The sequence below is a fragment of the Pongo pygmaeus genome, chromosome 14, assembly GCF_028885625.2.
Source record: "Pongo pygmaeus isolate AG05252 chromosome 14, NHGRI_mPonPyg2-v2.0_pri, whole genome shotgun sequence".
Lineage (NCBI taxonomy): Eukaryota > Metazoa > Chordata > Mammalia > Primates > Hominidae > Pongo > Pongo pygmaeus.
The window spans coordinates 55,020,756-55,041,187 of NC_072387.2; the positions used below are offsets into that span (position 1 = coordinate 55,020,756).

The following is a 20,432-nucleotide window of genomic DNA, read 5'->3' on the forward strand; positions in this document are numbered from 1 at the left end:
ACCACCCCCCTACCCCCCCAACCTCCAGTCCCCTAAAGCCTCCTGGGCCGCAAAAGGACGCCCAGAGAGAGGTTCGGCGCCTGAGTTGCCCCGGAGCAGGCGTCCAGCCCCTCCGTGTACCCGATTGCGGGATGGATCGCGGGAAGGCGGCGGCGGCCGGCAGAATAGGCGCGGAGGAAGGCTCAGGCGGGACAGACTGCGTGGGGGAAGGAGGAGGAGAGAGCAGACGGCGGAGGAGGGCAGAACCGCCGGGAGGAGGGCGCAGGGGCGGGAGGAGACACATGCGCGCTGCCGCCGCTGCCGCTGCCGCCGCCGCCGCCGCAGTCCTTAGCTTCCCGGGGACAGGAAACCTTCAAGACCGAGCTGCCACGGCCGCCTCCCCGCCCGCCCCCCATTCTACGCGCCTGCCCACACCCTCCTCCCCTCCTTCCAGCGCCTTTCGGTGGAGCACTGCGGCACTCAGCCCGAGCTGCCGTTTTCCCCTCGCGGGGAACGCTGTGACCCCCCCCGCAGGAGCGGCGGGGCGGGGTGGGGGGGCCCGGGAGAAGATGGCGACGCCGGGAAGCGAACCCCAACCTTTCGTCCAGGCCCTTTCGGTAGCTACTCTGCACCCACTTCATCATCCCCACCACCACCACCACCACCATCAGCACCACGGAGGAACCGGTGCCCCTGGCGGGGCGGGTGGTGGCGGCGGCGGCAGCGGGAGCTTCAACCTGCCCTTGAACCGGGGTCTGGAGCGCGCGCTCGAGGAGGCGGCCAACTCCGGGGGGCTGAACCTGAGCGCCAGGAAATTGAAGGAATTTCCCCGTACCGCAGCCCCCGGGCACGACCTCTCGGACACGGTGCAGGCAGGTGAGTGAGGGCCGAGGGGCGGGCAGGGGTGTAGGTGCTGTCTGGGTGTCTGTCGTGCGTTCCCTAACGCGGTGTACAGTCGGAGATCTCGTCTTGCTGGGGGAGGGAGGGTCCATCGGCCCGTTGTCTCCCGAAGAAGGGACTCGCGTGGGCGCAGAAGAAGCGGGCCCTGGAGAGGGCACGGGGGCCCGCCTCGTCCGGCGATGCAGTGCCAGGAGGGCAGGGGTGCGCCGGGCCTCTGCGCCTGCGAGCGAGGGGTCTCCGGCTCTCCACCCTGTGGCTGCCGCGCCGGGAAAGTAACCGCGGGGCTGGGACTTGCAGGCGCGCCGCGTGCGTGCAGTGTAAGTGGGAGGTTTCAGGCGGCTGTGTCGGCTTCCTGGGCCCCGCGCAGGGCTGGGAACTCCAGCGCGGACAGCGGCGTCGGCGCCTCCAACCAGTTCGAGCCGTCTTTGCATCGAGGCGTAGCCCATCCTGGTGGGGAAACCCAGACAAAGGTGGCACGCCCTCGGCCGAGACAGGGGCATCGGCGCAGTGCCGCGAGCCCCCTCGGCGACATCGCCGAGCGATCGGGCAACTCGGTGCCGCCTCTGAGGTGCCCAAGCTTCCTCTTCCTGCGCCTGTGCGGGAAAAGAGCCGCGGGGCTTGTAGTGAATCCGAATCGGCTGCCGCTTCGGAAGCGATCGGCCCTCTTCCTTCCGTGCCTTTCGCTCACCGCCCACACAGTTTGGGTCCTACCACCGAGGCTACCTGGTTCTCAGTTACCCAACCGTTGCGGGGGCCCTGGGAAAGGACGGCGTGGCATATTAAAGGCAAAGTAATTGACGTGAGCCTGTTTTCCTGTGTGAGCCCGGCAAGTTGTAACTCGCGCCAATAAGCAGCATAACTTTTTCGAGTTACGTCAGGTGTTACATACTTCTAAAACGTCTGCTTTCTCTTTGGTAGTTGCGGTTCCAGGAGCGGGATCTATAAACAGGAAGGAGGGTGGTGGAATGGGATTGGGGCCTTAGGGTCTATACAGAACGGACTTGGTTTCCGGCCATCCGGTTCCGCTCCCTGGGGGAGGGTTTGTGTCATAGCAAGCGCCCAACATTTCCCAGGGCAGTGGGTGCTCCGTTTTGGAGCCGCTGCCCAGATCTCTTGGCTGTCATCGCCTCATGGCCCAGGGTCAGACCCCCTGGGTCTTGGATGGGTTGACTGTCAGCACAGGAGCCCCCAGTTTAATCTTGTAGTGGGCAAGGGAGCAGGCAGTGGGTTTTTGGAGGCTAGGGTTCCAGTGTCTTTTCCCCCCTTTAATTCAATAAACATTTATCTAGAGCCTTAATGAATATTTAGATACAGTTCTGAGTTCACTGGAGGCAAAGCTGGCTCTCCAGGGTCATTAAACTTTGTAATTTGGATTTAGGGATAGTCACGAATCGGCAAAAAAGAGGGAATTTCCAAAGTTGAGCTGTCAACAGCTGGGGAGTCTCTTTCAATAAGACCTCTTAGTTACATCTTCTCAAGTGGAAGTTATTCCAAGAATTGCCTGAATCACTAACTTAAAAAAATACATTAAATTTTACTTCCCTTCTGCTGCAGAGTGTACCATGAGCTAGCTATGCTATGGTTGGATATATCTGCAGAAAATAGAGCTGGCATGACCAATAATAATAGGTTTGTGTAGTTCAGTAAGGGGGCTTCATAGTTGTTCTACTTCAGTTATGCTAAGGATTATTTACAAAGTTAGGTGAACTTGATGTGTCTGCTGTGTTGGCATTTCTTTGAGAAGACCAGTGCTTTTAAAAGCAGGGATCACATCTTTTAGCTGAGACCTCGCCATGTGAAGTGGATACCGAAAAGTGTTCTTGTTCTCCTCTGGGCTTGTTTATGGCAAGCTTAAGTTGGGAGTTTTGCAGGTTTTTATTTATGAGCTCACTTGCACATGTTTTATGCTCGGGAAAATCTAACTAGTTAAAATTCAGAGGCTTTGTGTTAATTCTTCATCCAAAGATACAGTATTATTTGGGGGAAGAGGAGTGGAGGGATATTCATGTTTGTAGAAACTTAAGTCAACCCCATCAGAAAAATATTCATTGTAGCTAGTTATTTTACATGAAATTAGAATACCCAAATATATTAAATATTTGCTTCTGCAGAAAGTCTTTGCCTCAGGTCAAAAGCTAGGTGTAAACCACATGTATTCTAAACCACATTTGTTCTAAAGATAAATTTAATTGAGCACAGTTTCTTATTTGAAAGACCAGAAAGCAAAATAAAGAAAGTTACCTCCAGTGTACACAGTGTTGACACAGCCTACATGTAAGAGTTCTAGTACAGTTGAAAGTTTGAGTAGTAACATTTATAATAAAGATAGTGGTTTCTCCTTGACTCATATTTACTTTAAGAATGTCTCTTAAAATTAGAGTGGCATATGAAGATCCTTAAAGGCCTAAGAGGCAAAGTGGATTTTTTTTTTCCATACATTTTCTAAGACAGGGAGTGGTAGAGCAAGCTTTTTCTCACTGTTTTGTTGTATAATACAGGCCATTTGGTTTACGCCTTGTAAAAAGTCAGGCTTCTGGCAGCCACCAGTGCAGAACTGCACTTCTGAGCAATATAGCCTATCTGAACAGAGTGGAAAACCAAGATGTAAACAATGAAACGTAGAATAGATGTCTAAGCTGTCACTCAAGTGCATATACTTCATTGATAGGAAAAAATTCAAGCTCTCATTTTGAGCCTATTAATTTACTTCTATTTGAATCAAAATAAGTTTTGTTGTCAGAGTCTAGTCTTTTAATAGGTGAAACGGGGAAAGAAAGACTGATCCACGCAGGTGCAGTGAGTGACACAGGTGTCACTGATGGAAAGGGACAAAACAGAAGAGCCACTATCAGCACTGGGTGCGCCTCTCTATGCGTTATCTGCATGATCTTAGTCCCCACTAGGAGCCCAGTCATACCCTCATTTATACATGGGAAGACTGAGACAGAGACAAGTTACGTAATATGCTGAAGATTATACCTCTACTGAGATGGTCAACCAGCGATTGGAACCCTGGCAGCCTCACGTTAATTCATGTTCTTGACCATATTCTCATCAAGCAGAGGGAAGGGGTTGAGAGAATCTGGGAGGCTTCCTGGAAATTCATTCAACCAGCTTTGATTCCACAAGAAAGTACTGAGCCCCTCTGAGTGCTGGCCACTGATCTAGGCACTGAGGACACAACAGTGACCGAAAGAGAATCCCTGTATCCCTTCTTGTGGAGTTCATTCTAGTCGGAGAATAGGGAGATACATGAATAAATTGATTTTGCAGGATAAATAGGATGAGTTATGGGATAGATGGAATATCTTTGTTTTATAAATACACAGATTGCTTTGTATTGACTTCAGGTGGCTTATAGCAAGAGTATAAATGAAGACTAGTAATACATATAATCTGAAGCATAAAATTGGGCCAAAGAAAAACAAGTACACAAATTTGCATATGAGTAAAGCAATTTTTTTTTTTTGATGCTGATTAAGTAGTGTCATTTTGGATGAAGAAGTTCAAAAGGGTATTTTGTACAATTAAAAGTGAATTGAAAAGGAGTAAGAAAAGAAAGTGGCTGATTGCAGGAGGTTCTAGAAAATAAAGAAGAAGCCCTTAGACTTGGTATGCAGGACACTTGTTGAAAGTCTTGTTAAGGAAAGTGGGGAATGTTTCATTGCCAATTATCTTTTTGAGTTGGCTCTAAGCAGGAAAGACTATGGGCCAGGCACTGTGGCTCACACCTGTAATCCCAGCACTTTGGGAGGCCTAGGTGGAAGGACCACTTGACCCCAGGAGTTTGAGAACAGTCTGGGCAACATAGTGAGACCCCCCTCTCTACCAAAAATAAAAAATTAGGCCAGGCACGATGGCTCACATCTGTAATGCCTGCACTTTGGGAGGCCAAGGTGGGTGGATCATCTGAGGTCAGGAGTTTGAGACCAGCCTGACCAACATGGTAAAACCTCGTCTCTACTGAAAATACAAAAATTAGCCGGGCATGGTGGCGTGTGCCTGTAATCTCAGCTACTCAGGAGGCTGAGGTGGGAGAATCACTTGAACCCGGGAGGCAGAGGTTGCAGTGAGCTGAGGTTGCACCACTGCACGCCAGCCTGGGCGACAGAGAGAGAGACTCCATCTCAAAAAATGAATGAATAAATAAGTAAATAAAATAAAAAATTAGCCGGGTGTGGTGGCGCATGCCTGTAGTTCCAGCTATGTGGACGGCTGAGGTGGGAAGCCCATAGGTTGAGGCTGCAGTGAAAGCCATGATTGCGCCACTGCACTCCAGCCTACGTGACAGAGTGAGACCCTGCCTTAAACAAACAAACAAAACAAAGACTATATGGGAAACAAAGAGCTTACTCAGGGAAGAATATTGAAGTGCAGCATTAAAAATACCCATTTATGTGTGAGGGAAGAGTTCTGTAGGAGATGCAAAGTATAAGACAATACAGGAATCCATGAGATGCTAAATAACAGTTCCAGGAAGCCGTTGAGGCCCAAGGCAGGTCAAGGTGAAGTGCCAAGTAGCACTGATGGACATTGTGTGTAGAATTCAGAGGAAAAGGTCATTTTCATGAGGATGCTTAGGAAAGACTTTGATAGCAGAGGTAGGATTTGGATCAGGTTTTGTAGGATGGATAGGATTTAGATAGAAGTGCCTATGAATATTCTGTGATTGGAAGGATGGTTCCAAGACGTGGAGTAAGAACCTGACAGTTGGCCAGGTGTGGTGACTCACGCCTGTAATCCCAGCATTTTGGGAGGCTGAGGCGGGTGGATCACTTGAGGCCAGGAGTTCGAGACCAGCCTGGCCAACACGGTGAAACCCTGTGTCTACAAAAAAAAAAAAACACAGCTGGGTCCTGTAATCCTGGTTACTTGGGAGGCTGAGGCATGAGAATTGCTTGAACCTGGGAGGTGAAGGTTGCAGTGAGCCAAGGTCGCGCCACTGCACTCCAGCCTGGGCAACAGAACAAGACTCTGTCTCAAACAAACAAATGAATCTGACTGACAGTCTAAGATTCTGTGAATAAAAGAAACAGAGAGGGCATTTAAGCCTGTCTTTCTGGTCATATTCTTCTACCCAACTCCTGCCTAATAATGGAGTAAAGACTACAGGGCTCTTATGACCCTTTAATTGAGGACTCCGGAAATGGCTGAAGCCTAGGATTTGTCAGCCTGTGGGAATAACACCCTAGCTCTGTGTGATCTGTCTGTCTGTACAGATTCAAAGGATCTTCTCTGAGATTTGTGGGTAGTTTTATCTGTTGAAGGCTGACTTCCACACCCTATTCCCATCCTATAGCAATGGAGTCCTTGGGATGTTAGCACTCTTTAGTCGCTGGAATACACAGAAGACTTGATAACAAAATCTAGTCATTTTCAACAACTTAACTTTATTTCGTAATTTTGGCCATCAATATGTTTCACTATAAATATAATAAAATTTTTGAAATCACATGTGTTTCCTTAAAATGTATGTTCTTTTATAGTTATATCTAGTTTTGAATTATCGTTCTGCTATTGAATTAAATTTGGTAGTTTTTAACATACCTGTTTCTTTTTGTGGTAGTTACTATCAGATAAATACCTTTGTTTATTACATGTATTCTAAATATTCTTCCATTCATAAACTATGATTCGTATCCTTTTCTTTCCTATTACTATTGCTTTTTCTTCCCTGTTAAGGTATAGATAAATTCCAACATCAAGCAAAAGCTTTTAGAACAACTGAGACAATATCTGTAGTGGTTCTGAATCACGTCTAGATGGGCCCTTCCACATGTCTGTGGTATATGGCAAAAACAGTCTCCACAAACCTATGTGCTATTCTCATTGCTTGCATTACAGCCTGCTTTCTTGAAAAGGCAAGGACATACTAATCATGCTTCTAGAATAATAGCATACAATTATAGGCCAGGGAACCTCTGGGAATTTTTGGCCTGTGCCAGTTTATAAAGGAACAGCCCAAGGTTTGACCTTCATCACTGAAATGACTCTGCTGGAGAGTTTGTCAGTCACTGTAACATCTGATTTGATTTTTGGTGGGTGTTTGATACTAGGCCACAAATTAGCACACCCTGTCATTTAAAAATTCTTATTTAAATTATTGACTAAGACTTTTGTGTGTGTGTGTGTGTGTTACTGTAATGAACTGAAATTTCCCATGGCATGGCATAATAACTCTTTGGAATAAACATTTGAAGGGTAGATGCCTTTTGAAATCCATGTTGACGTCGATTAATTCAGAAGTCAAACTTGTTTTGCCCGTGCTGTCCATCTGGTATATGTACATAGACTTTTTCTATTATATCATTCAACTTCATCATTGCTTGTTTAAACATAAGCTGTTTCCCTCTTTGGTGTATACATTTCTGTTCCCCCATATATATATATATATGTTTGTTTTATATCTCTCTCTCTCTCTAAAGATATATATATATCTCTAAAGACTTTTTATATTTCAGCTTGGCAGCATTTACTTACTCTTAATGTCTCCCCATAATTTCCCTTCAGGTGTGGTACTGCATGTGCTTTTTCAAAGCCTTGGTAATTTAAATGGCAGAAATGCTATTATTAACTCCATATAAGGTGGTTATGGGTTTGTCAGTCAGGCCATGGGTAACTTGAATTTTTGTCTAAGCCTCAGAAAAACCTGTTTGTGAGGCCACTTTTCAGAATTTCTTGGGCTTTTTGGAAAATTGAACGTCTGTCTTGGATATTGGCTTGAGCTTAGATATGGCAATTCCACCAGTGATTATTTCAGTGATTGTGTGAATTGTTAGAATTAAGATAATTTGGGTTAATTGCAGTGATTATTTCAAGTTATAAGATTATAATCTATTATAAATGTGTTAAGGATGGAAGGCACAATACCCAACTATTTTTCCATAGTGAATAATCTTTTTTAATGTCCAACTCATAGGAAGCCTAGCTTCTGTTATTGCTGCTAGTCTTTTGTTGCATGAAAGGTTTTTTTTTGCATCAGAATTTTGCCATGATATTTCAGAGAGTAAGAAAAGAAAAAAAGAAAGGAAAGGTCAGGGTTCCAAGTCAGACTTAATGTTGGAAAACTAGGCATTCTAATATAGACTCAAACATGAAATATGCCTGTGTTATTCATCCTAATTTAAGAGTTTAGTGATATTGCTTCCATATTCTGCAGTAAGAAATAGTACATTTGGAAACCATCTCCTCCCATAAAGTAATTCAAAAATAAAGTGAATTGTTTACATGAATAGAAAGTTGATGAACTGTGAGAATTGGGGCTTCCCTTGCTTACTCCAGCCATGCAATAGAAGGGAAATAGTTTTATAGTCAGATTTCTGTTCATTGTTTTTCCTAACCATATCCTCCTTCACTGACCATAAAGGAGGATATAGCTGGAGAAAAAAATTAGAGGAGAACAATATGTTTGATTTGCATAACAGAAATACTTCATATTTTGCTTGGTAAGAAATTATTGCTTCTCTGTTAATATGATGCTGGTGCCAAGGCAGCTCAACTGACTGTACCTGAAATTCTTACCGAACATTTTTAAGTAATCAGGGGCAGGTTATTTGATTTTGGGATCTTCCTAGATGTTTGTTTTTCTTCCTTCTGCTGTTTGCTTTTTTCCCTCAGTCCCTCTGCTGGAGGGGGACCTAACACAGGTGTGGGATGAAACTGAGCAGGAGCCCTCCAGCTCAGTGTGTCTTGAATTTCCTCTCCACTGTTCTCGCCAAATGGGCAGAAAGCAGCCCCCATCTTAGTTTTTCTAATCTTCTGGCTTCTCATGTGAACTTGCTTTTGACAGCTGACCCCTGCAGTGTGGTATGTATAGCTTTGGCACACGATGTGTTCCTCTGTTATTCTTCCCTATTTTTGATGTTTATGCCATACAGCGTGAGGAGTAGCATCAGTATTTCTGATCTGGTTCAGTCAGCTTAGCTCTGATTTAACTCACTTTATCTCTGCAGGCAATGGTGGCAATTCAAAGACAGCACCATCAACACACTGCCTGGCTTGCCCTTCCTCTGGATTGCCTTCATTTTGCTTTTCCAAGTAATTTACCTCATGTCCCTTCTCCTCCCCGTTCTGTAGGATTCTACTGACCCCACTCTCATTTCATCTGGGCCCCCAGCCTGCTCCAAACAAACAGCCTCCCTATCAGCCCATTCTTGCAGATCTCAGCACTGAATCATACATGACCTTAAGCCATCTTTGCATTATTTCCTTATGGCATTTTTTGTTTTATTGCCTTCCTCTGATACTTTCCCTATGTTTAACCTTTTTGCTCCTTCACTGGCCTGTGAGATTTGGCTAGATGGGACTTTTCCTGATTTTTGTATGCTTCCATGCCCAGTACAGAAAATGCTAGAAAAACATTGATGGACTACTCTCTTTCCTCTTTCCTACACTGGGTCTCTGCATTTTTCATCCATCATCTTGGATCTACCCTGAAGTTATCCCCTACTTGTGCACAGTTTGCTGATCTGCTCAGATTTTCCTGTGAGACCTGATTTTTCTCATATAGCATCTTTTTACTTCTCAGCATCATCTACTGTATTAGTCTGCTAGGGGCACCATGACAATATTCCTCAGACTGGGTGGCTTAGCCAACAGAAATTAATTTTCCCATAGCTCTGGAGGCTGGAAGTCCAAGATCAAGGTGTCGGCAGGTTTGATTCTCCTGAGGCCTCTCTCTTGGCTTACAGGTGGAGGTTGTCTTCCTGGGTCTTCACAGGCCATTCCTTTTTATGCACAAATCCTTGTTGTCCCTTCATGAGCCCAAATTTCCTCTTCTTATAAGGATATCAGTCAGATTGGATTGGGACCCACCCATAGGACCTCATGTAATCTTCACTACTTCTTTAAGGACTTTGTCTCTAAATACAGTCACATTCTGAGGTGCTAGGGGTTAGTGCTTCCATTACTTTTGGGGGTCATAATTCAGCCCAGAACACCCACAGACTCACCACTGCTGTAGCTGGTAACTGGAGTTCATCCCCTAGCCTGTGTAAACTGATCTTGGACTTGTGTGAGGCTGCCCTCAATGCTACTCTTGCAGGAGGCCCAGGACAGGTCTGTTTGTTAACCATCCTGTCCTTGGAATCTAGCCCTGCACTCGCTAGCTACACCTGCATCCACGCTGAGAGTCCCAATAATGCTCCTGAGCCCTCGAATGTGCTGTAAAATGGTAAAAGAGCCACATATACACTTACAAATGGATGACTCCAGCTCGTCTGGACCCCTCCTCCATCTCTCATAGACTTAGAATCTTTTTGGTGGTTGGTGGGTCCCTAGAGTCACACTTTTTTTTAGCTAAGGTGGGGTCACTTCTCATCAACATTTGCAAGTGTTTGATAAGCAATGTTACATCTAAAATCAAATGAGTTATAGTGAATTCTGGGGGAGATGGGCAGGTGTTTTATAATATCAAATATTGCTTGAAATTAGCAAATGAAAAACTAATCAACATCTTTTGAGCACTTATTGTGTAAGGAGCATAGCCAAAAATATAAAGGCATAGTTCCACCTAGTTTGAATTGGATGAGGATTAAAGAATTTATGTATTTGAAAGTCCCTTACACATATAATACTCCAATTAACAAGTATTATTTCACTAAAGCCTTTCAGCCCTTAGCCAAATGGACTTTCTTCCCTTTTTTCTTTTTTAAGTACAGCTTAGTGATTAAAAATAGGGTTTCCTGAGCTTCAAAGACCTGTGTTCAAATCTTGGCCTTGTCGCTTATAAACTGTGTCACTTTGGCCAGATGACTTAAACCCTATGCATCAGTTTCCTCACCTGTCAAATGGGGATAATAATAATATGTACCTAGTAGAGTTGTCATGAGGACATTGGTTATAATAACAACAGCTAACATTAGCAAGTAGTTATTCTATGTCAGGTATTGCTCCAAGTGCTTTATATGCAAATATATGTATTAAATGTATGTAATAGATGTTTCATCTCATTTAATGCTTGCTACATGGTCTGTTTTAACCAGAGTAGGGGCTCAGTAACTCCAAGCAATGCCTTTCTATTGCAACCTGAAGAGGGAGATTAGAAATGTAGAAACCATCCATTCATATCTCTCCCTCATTTAATAGCTGAGGACACTAAGGCCCAGAGAGTCTAATCATTTGGCCAAGGGTACACAGCATGGCAGTAGGTGCCAGAGCCAGGGCAGAGTCTCCCAGGGTCACATCAAAGGGTTGTTTCTGTGGAGCCAGGAGGTGACATTGGGATGAAGGGAAGACCTTCCCTCATCCATAGGATTCTCAGGTTGAACCCACCCAAACCAGCCAGGTCGTGGGCCTCCCAAAAAACAAAAAATGGTGTGAAACCTTTAATAACAGATGGTCCAAAGCTGGGGAGAATAAAATAAAGCTAACGGTAGTTACAGATGAGATGTGTTAGTGTAGGATTTGACTGCATGTGGTTTGGGGGACATGCACAGGCCTTTTGTCAATTGGATTCCACATACTAAATGAGTGTGCTGGGCAGCCCCCGACTCACAAACGGGGGGCCATCGGCCTTTCCTAGCAAGGCTTTGTTTCAGAACTTGGCATGCATTTTCCTGTAAAAACAAGGTAGTAACCTGTGATTTGCTTCTCCCGCCAACCCACAAAGGCCTGTTTAACCCTAGCAGACCTGGGCCTTCCTATTAATGGTGGTTTCTTATTGTTTCTTTGGAAAAATGCAATCCCATTTCCAACATGAAATCCCGAATCTGGAGAACTTGGCATCAGGCTGTGAATGAGGCCTCTGCCTCTTGAAAATAATTCTCTCCCCTCTGGCCATTCCGGCCAGGGGTCGGAGGTTCCCCATACCTCTCCCAGGTCCCTTGATCAGGGCGCTCAGCGGCTGGGAAACAAGGGTTGGCATAAGTCAGGGATCCACTTGGACCTCAGGAAGGCCACTGGGCCAGGGAGGAATGGGCCGGGGAGCCACCCACCTGAGGGAGGCGTGCAGGAACTTAGACACTTCTCTATTTAATTTTTATATTTCTTCTATATTATCTCCCCGACTTACTAATTTTGGAATTGGAAGCAAGTTAGTGAACTTTTCTGAACATCAGGTTTGTAATTTGTTAGAAGCGAAAATGCTCTTTATCCCTTGGGTGGTTGTATAGATTCAAAGGGTAATAGATAGCACAGGAGCAGGGCTCAGGTCTGGCAAACAGTGAGTGACTAGTAGAAAACCTGTCACTTTCTGTCCTTAATTTCCATGGGGCTATGTGACATAGTCTTCTTCAGTCACGTAGATAATTGGAAGCTGTCAGCCTATCATTAGCATAGAGGCTAAAGCACAAACTGTGGCTGAGTCCTTGTCCCTGCTCTGCCAGGACATGGCTACTACTTCACTTCCCTGAGTTTCAGTTTCCTCGTCATAAAATGGGGATAATAATTGTAGAATTATTGTGAGGAACAAATGAATACATATGTCAAGTGCTTAGGTCAGTGCATGGCACTGATTTTGCCATTATGATTATTCTATATCTTTAGAAAAGAGATTCAATGTTATAAGGCACAGAAAGACTAAATTCCTAGAAATGCTGCGACATTAATAAAATAACATCAGTATCCAGCAAGCTTGGGTGTACCTGCTTTCATTGTGTGTACATGTTATTTATATCCTTTTGGCAGTCTTGGGAGGATGGTAGCGTAGGTGGTATTCATTATTCCATATTGCATGGGGGGAAACAGGCTGGATGGTGAAATGACTTTCCTTCCGTTATGCTGCTAGTCAGCAGTTGAGACAAGACCACGTCTTCTGGGTTTTCATGCTGTTTTTATTCCTCAATTCAACGGTGTTCTTAGGTTTGATTTAATTTCTACTGGGGCCGGGTGTGATGGCTCATGCCTGTAATCCTAGCAATTTGGGAGGCCAAGGTGGGTAAATCACTTGAGGCCAGGAGTTTGAGACCCAGCCTGGCCAATATGGTGAGACCCCGTCTCTACTAAAAATACAAAAATTAGCTGGGTGTGGTGGCAGGCGCCTGTAATCCCAGCTACTCAGGAGGCTGGGGCAGGAGAATCGCTTGAACTGGGAGGCGGAGGTTGCAGTGAGCTGAGATCACGCCATTGCACTCCATCCTGGGCAACAGAATGAGACTCTTGTCTCTAAAATAATAATAATAATAATAATAATAATAATAATAATTTCTACTGGGACAGAGGAGTCTTGAGGGGACTGAGTCTCGCAGAGAAGAGTGCGTTCAGGTTTCTCACAGTAGAGAATGGGGAGTCCTATTCCTGTGCCACGTTGTGTATTCAGGTGAAGGGTGCTGGGGCCAGCTCTTGTTTTGGCCTCCAGATTGGAGGGGTGAGGAAGTGGTGGCTGGGGCCTCAGAGGAGGGCCTGGGGTGCCTGTCTTCAGTCTCTACGGAAGTCTTGTCATTGATTTAAAAGCTCTTCCAAGTTAAAAAAACAAGCAAACAAACAAATAAAAAACCATTGACAGTCTCTTCATGTTCTTGGCAAAAAACAATTTATGAATAATTTTATGTTCTTGACATGCTCTGAAGATGAATAGCAAACACTTCTACCAGAAATGAGGAAATGGCTACCAGGAGGCTGAGCTTTAGGAATAAATATATAGTAGATTCAGTTGTTATCTTTTTTTTCCCTCACTCTTTTACTGACATCCAGCATTTATTTTGAACTTCAGTCAGAAGTTATTTCACTAAGAACCTTGTCATAGCTTCAACATCTCCCTGAGGATACTGATATGGTAACTTGGAAGGGGGAATAATGTTTGTCAAGGCAGACTCATGTCTGGGTCCAGGGTCTTTCAGAATGTTCCTCTTTCAGTTCTCAGAACACCCTTGTGAGGTCGGGAGTATCATCGTTACTGAGAAGGGCACTTACCACAAGTTAGGCAGTCAGAGTATATTTGTAAGCCAGTAAGACGGAGCCGAAATTGGAACCCAAACAGTTGTTGAAGAAGTACAGGATCCTCCTCTATTTTAGTGTCACTGAATATTTAGAGCTAGAGGAAGAGACCAGAGAAGGAGATTTTGCAGATGAGAATCAAGCCTCTGGCATTTCTACAGATGGTCCTCGGGGTGACATAGAGATTTTAGAGTTCATCCCCAAGTAGGACCCAGATTCCTGACTAATGTGATTTCCCCCACTGATCTGAAAGTGAGCTCAGAGACCCCAGGTATATGCATGGGGAGTTCCAGCCCTAATCCTCACTTGTTTGTGATGGCCAGCTATCAGCTCCATTTCTAAGTATTGTGTTTTAAAGCAAGTCACAATTACTAGTTTTAAAAATTCTTCAAGGTGTCTGTTATTAAAAAATGTAGACACGCATTTGGGTTTTCAGCTTTGGTATAAACTTTTGTTGTTAGACTTTGTAACACATGACCTAATTGAACAGTTTACTGATATTTACTTTCCCTTCAGTGAGAAATGAACGAATTTCATCGAGTGCAAGACCAAGTTTACTTTCTAGAACATTACCTATAGAATACAAATGTTTACATTACAAAGACTGTTTTATTATGTAGTAAGAATCATCAATTTGACATATAAAAATATGTTTTACTTTGTAATAAAGATCTTTCTATACATTAATTACCTCTACAATTTTATAGATGAAATAGGGCAGCACAAGATTATGGCTAAAAAACAGATTTTTTTGAGTGTATGCAAATCAAATCCAACTTAAAGGAATCTGTACAATTGACGGCAAATAGATCTCTCTTTGTGCAGTTCCCTTGGAGGTGAAGATGATAATCTCTGCATGCAATTTAAGGCAATTTTGTGTGTGTGTGTGTGTGTGTGTGTGTGTGTGTGTGTGTGTGTGTGTGTTTTTCCTGGTGTTTTAGAAAGCCTGGATAAATCCAAGCTAATTTTAGTTGTAGCAGTCATTCCATCGGTTATAGGCTTGTAATCAACTCTTAGCTGTGGTTTGTTCAGATATTTACAATGAATGCTTTCTTGTGTCTATACAGTACTGTAAAAGGTACTGTGCTATGACTTTGTAAGTACACATGTGCCTAAATCTGATATATTTTATAAAATTCAGTTGGCAGCTGTGAAGGCTTGCTTTTGCCTCTTCCTCCCCTGCACAGGCTAAGTCCTTGGAATCAGTATGTTAATGAAGACTTGGTATCTCAATATGAAATTTGCACCATGGGAGTTCTGAGATAATGCATCCTGATAGAGCCCCTAATGCCTGCCTCTTAGGAGGGCGAGTGACAAAGACAGTATAACTCAGCTAAGTCCTTTCATAATCAGGCAGCCTTGGTCTTTCTCAAGTGGTTCCGTAGTTTCCGTGTGTGTGCTTTCCTGTGTTTCTGTGTCTCAGACCCCTTCTCTCCTTGGGCAGTCTGTCTGTAATCTTTTAATACTGCATGGTAGATTGGATTGGATGAGCCCCATCACCTTTGGATAAGAAAAGGCTTTTGGACACAAGTCTATGCAACACTCTTTTCTTTAGAGAACATGATAGATCACTGGGAACATCATAAGAGGTGCTCTCAGAGGGTGCTTATAAGTGGCACCATCCTAAATCCAGGTTTACCGGGCACAGTCTGGGTTTATAACTCTCATCCTGGCCTAATTAATAATAGCACCCTCTTTTAGCAGAGCATGATTTAGATAAGTTATATGGTCACCCCATGTACATGGGATATGGTAGATAACACCTTTTAAGAATAAAGTGAAATGGATTCAAGCGAAGTGACTTACCTACCCATGTCTAGTTGTGTCAGATTGAATCCAGAATTGGTCCAGGTTATCCTGGTCATTTCACCAGCTACCCATATTGCTGTCCTTTGAAGGAATTACAATGCTTGGCTGGTTTCTCTTTTTAACTTTCATGCCAAGAAACCCTCTTAGTAAAGTCTTAGGCATTTGTTGTTTATTTTAGTTGGTAAAATACAGCATTAATTTAAAAATTATGAAATATTGCATACATAGAAAGGAGTCCATACCCTGTGTAGACATGATTTAAATAATGATGATAAAACAGACATAGTGATAGAAGCATATAGAAAGGTGATCACCTGGGAAGGGGTGCAGAGAGGATGGAAACATTCTATGTCTTAGAATGGTGAGTACATAGGTGTATGTATTTGTCAGAACTCAGTGAACTCTGCACTTAAAATGGGTGCATTTTACTGTATGTAAATCATACCTTGATACAGTAGACTAAAAATTTACCTATGTACCCACTATCCAACTTAAAAAGGAGAACATTTCCAATACCTTTTTAGCTTTCTGCCTGGTGCCGATTCCTGACTGACAAGCTGTTTTAAAACACAGAGTAACTGAGGCTTTATTGCTAAATCAATGCCTCCTATTAGAAGACTGATATTTCTGTTTTACTGGACATGCTTTAATCTTTATTTTCCTTATTTCGAAACATCTTGTTAACCCTCTTTACGTAGTCTTACTCATAAAATATTCTAATTCTGTATTTAACAAGTGGCCTTTTATTTTAGTGATAGAAAAAACTGTGGCTGAACCCAGTTTTCTGGGATCACAGGAATGATGTTAGCTAATGGAGTCCAATGTTGAAAGCATTTGTTGTGCACCTACTGGATGTCAGACACTTTGCAGACATGATCTTATTTCTCCTCTGAGCCTAATAATAGGTATCATTTCCCTTAAATTTCCTCATGTGTAGAATTGAGGCCTATAGATGTTAAGAACCTTGCCCAAGATCCCCATTCAAAAGTAATTAGGAGAATTAGGAGTCAGGGTTTGAGCCCCAGTGATCTAAGTACATTGTTAATGTAGAGAACTGCCCTTTGCTGGGGAAAGTTGAGGACTTGGCTGGCTCCCCTGGTTGTATCCTGTAGCACCAGGACCATGTGGCGTATCACTTCCAAATTTCCTAAATCATTGTGATCCTGCATACTCCTTGCCCAGACCCCTCCCGTGGCTCTCTCCTGCCTGCCCACCCAGGCTCAGCTGCCTAGCAGCGGATCCACAGGGCCTCTGGTATCTGGCGCCACCCTGCTTATCCTGCCGGGTTTTCCTCTAGCTCCCTCAAGGGCCTGTGTGGCTCCAGCTGCCTTTTCCATTAGTGTTCCCATATGTTCCAGGTTAAGGCCTCTGCTTTGCCTTCGATTGTACCTTTTCTGTCTTCATTGCACTTGCCAAATAAAATAAACAAAACAAAACAATGACAGACCCCAGCTCTCCAGTCCCTGTCAAGCAGTCATCTCAAAATTTTAATTCCTGCCTCTTCTAGGATGCCCCAAATGCCAGCCTCCCTTTCTGCAACTGTACACTCATCTTTTCGTCTAAAACAGAGTTTATAATGATTGAGTTGGTCTTTAATTGTTCTTTAATTCTATGTCTTTTTTCTCTAATAAGAATAAGAATGATAATAGCTTCATTTATTGAGTCAGATATTGTGTTCTCCACTTTATGTGACTTCCCTCAGCTAATTCCCAGAGCAATCTTAGGAGGTAAGTACACATTTTCTTCCCATCTGACAGACTGGAAAATTGAGACTCAGAGAGAAATGCCTGAGATCACATGGCTACTAAGTGGCAAGACCGGGATTCGGTTTGACTTGAGTTTGACTACTCTTTGCTGACTTCTTGCGAATGCCTTGAGGAGAGTAGAAAAGAAAGGAAACTGACAGTCACCGTGCCTTTGCTATGGCTTGGCATCGAGATGGTTTAGCTTATTATCTCACAGGGTCCTTATCCTGTGCTAAGAATCAGATCTCCAAAAAACTGAGAATTAGATCTCTAATATGGAGGCTCTGTTTACATAATTCATTCAAGGTCATAGCGCTGATTAGTGGAGAGAGAAAAATTAAACCAGGTCTTTCTGCCCCTAGAGTTGCTCCACTGTGTGCATGAGGAACACTTTCTTTATTTCTTTTTCTTATTCTCTGCAGGGCCTAGCATAGAGCTGGATATTAGGGAAACTTTTCAATTAGTTATAGGTTGATTAAAAAACAACAACAACAAAAGTTCCCTTTATTCTGTTAGAAGCATGAGCATATCACACATATTCCTGTAGGGAAGAGTAGTACCATAAAGAATGTTGGATTTTTAGAAGAGGCAATGTAAAAGCAAAGGTGAGGTGAGATAGATACTTGAACAGAATGGCAGTCACAGAATTTCTTATCTTTTGAGAGATTTGCTTGAGGGATTATACCTTTACTATAGTAGAGGAGTGTCTAAAATTAAAAGACAGGAGAAGATGACTTAGTATTCCCATTCAAATTTTTAAATTGCTGTGTCGTTAGCTATCTCCAGTCAGGCAGCTTCACTGCTCCTTTCTTTAACTGCCTTTCTCAGGCATAGAAGTAAAAAGAAGTAAAAGGTAGTGGCCAGTTGCCCTCGGCCCCTCCATTGGTGGATTTGCAGAGCGCTGAAACTCACCCTAGAGCTTACCCTTCAAAGTAACTAAGTATTAAAAAACTCAAACCTACAAAAAAGGAACTCCTTTGTGTTCCAACAATTGTTATAATAGGTTAGACTTTTGGTGATCAAAACACACCTCCATTAACTGCTCCAGCATCTTGTGCATCTCAGCTGTTTGTGCGAGTCATCCAGCATGAGGGAGGATGGGTCTGCATTAGGTGCAGTTCCCGGGCCTTGGAATATGTCCTCCACTTTTGTTTGATCAGCAGCGTGTTTCCATTGAGTGTGCTGTGTGCCAAGAGAACAGTTGTCAGTGGTATTCGCAGTGATGCACATTAGCATGAGTGCCAGAGATTCAAGTGGCGATGAGCACCAACTCTGCCTTCCACCCATTGCTTTTTGTGCTCTCAAAAACTGGAGAAACGCTAGCTTTGCACACTGGGTTTTCTCGAAGTGGGCTAGGCGTATCATTTCCAAGGGCTATGGAGCTTCCTGGAATTGTGCATGCTGTGAACACTCTCCCAGAATGATGAAATGCCAAAGTGCTCGAGTCACCATGCCTTTGTTCACTGGCTCCCATGCCTTTCTTGCTGTGACCATCCATGAGGCTTAGAACCATCACAGCTGTTTAGGTAATGGTCTTGGAGTCAAACAGATCAAGGTCAAATTCTGGCTCTGTCACTTAGCAGTTGGGTGACTGTAGGCAATTCATGCACCTCTCTGAACTTCTCATTTCTCATCTGTAAAGTAAGTGAGAGTAATAACACTTATAGGGTTGCTGTGATGACTAAAATAACAAATTCTAAGTATGTGGCACTTGGGGTATGTGTGTGAGAGAGAGAGAAAGAGTGGGAGGGAGGGAGGAAGAGAGACAGAGAGAGAGAGAGAGAGAGAGACAGGCAGGCAGGCAGTGGCTGTTTTTTTGAACTGTGATGCCCACAGAGGGGGAGCTATTTTTGGAGAGGAGGGGGTCTTCTCACTGCTCTCAATTCTCATCCATGCTGGGGACGTGCATCTGTCTCTGTCACTACTCTGGGAACATATCTCTTGTCGGATACAGCTGTCTTTCTGTTGTTCCCTTGGTCTGCCAGCCCAGGGCTGAGGCCACTCCCTGCACTCCTCTTCCTACTTGTACCCTCATTGCAGGCTATGCCTGGGGACTCCCTGACCCTGCTGTCCTTCTCAGCTTGGAGCTTGCTGCTCTTTATGGGGAGGACTTTGGTTCTCTTTGCCAGGCTGCCTCAGAAACAGGCCCAGGTGGTCTGAAGTAATAATCCCCAGACCAAATATGTTTATCATCTTATTTGAGCTGTCCTGAGACTTACTGCAACACTACTTTAGGCTTGGTGAGTTTAATTTGGACCACAGCCTATTATACATATGGCATGGTGTCAGCTTTTAGTAAAAGATAAAATAGGTGCATGAAATGAAAGAGACATAGAGGCCAGTTGGAGAACAGAGTGATCTAAAAGCAAATTCTGCATAACAATATGAATACTTCAGAGTGGACAGGGATATAGTTTGAAAGAAGCTACCTATAACGACTGTTTTCGTTATATTGACTAAAGAAAAAAAAAGCTCGACAAAATCTCCCTAACTTGTGGAGTCATATGGAAGACAGCATAAGAAGATAGTGCACAATTGTGGGCAAAAGAAGGTAATGAAACATTGCAAAGACTTTAAAAAGCTTTTTTTAAGTTCTATATTCACAGCCACATTTCGTAAACTTAAGAGGTGCTGCATTTTTTTTCATTCATTCATCCATCCAGCAAATATTTATTATCTAGTATGAGTAAACTTGCCCATGAGCCCATCCCTTTCCACTGCCTGTTACTGTATGTGACAAGGATAGTAGCGTGCTCAGTAGCTTGCAACCACGTTGCCTGGGTGAGCTACTCCTCCATCTACTGGCCCAGTGACCTTGGGCAAGTTCCATAACCTCTCTATGCTCTAGTTTCCTCATTTGTAAAAGAGAAATGATAATAGCATCTGTCACAGAGGGCTTTGGGGAATTGAAAATGCAAGGAGTGCAGAGCAATGCCTGGCATCTGAGAGACACTCAATACATGTTAACTCTTATCATTTGTTTTCTGACTTATTCATTTGCTTCTTTATTGTCACTCTCTCTTTCTGTCATTAAATGCTGAGAGAAACCTTGTTTACTTTTTTCTCGTGTAACTACTATCCTTGGTTCCTAGGACAGTGTCTGCCCATGGTAGCAGCTTAGTAAAT

At 43.7% G+C, this 20,432-nt stretch overlaps 1 protein-coding gene across 7 annotated transcripts in view; it reads left to right on the forward strand.

Annotated features, from left to right (window-relative positions):
• The first annotated feature begins 247 nt into the window (after positions 1 to 247).
• Positions 248 to 20,432, forward strand: part of LRCH1 (leucine rich repeats and calponin homology domain containing 1) — a 200,618-nt gene continuing 180,433 nt past the window's right edge. For all 7 annotated transcript variants that reach the window (XM_054446067.2, XM_054446068.2, XM_063650847.1 and 4 more), the window contains exon 1: positions 248 to 855. In XM_054446067.2, the coding sequence (XP_054302042.2) occupies positions 282 to 855 (574 nt within the window). In that variant the 5' untranslated portion in view covers positions 248 to 281. The remainder of the gene's footprint in view (positions 856 to 20,432) is intronic.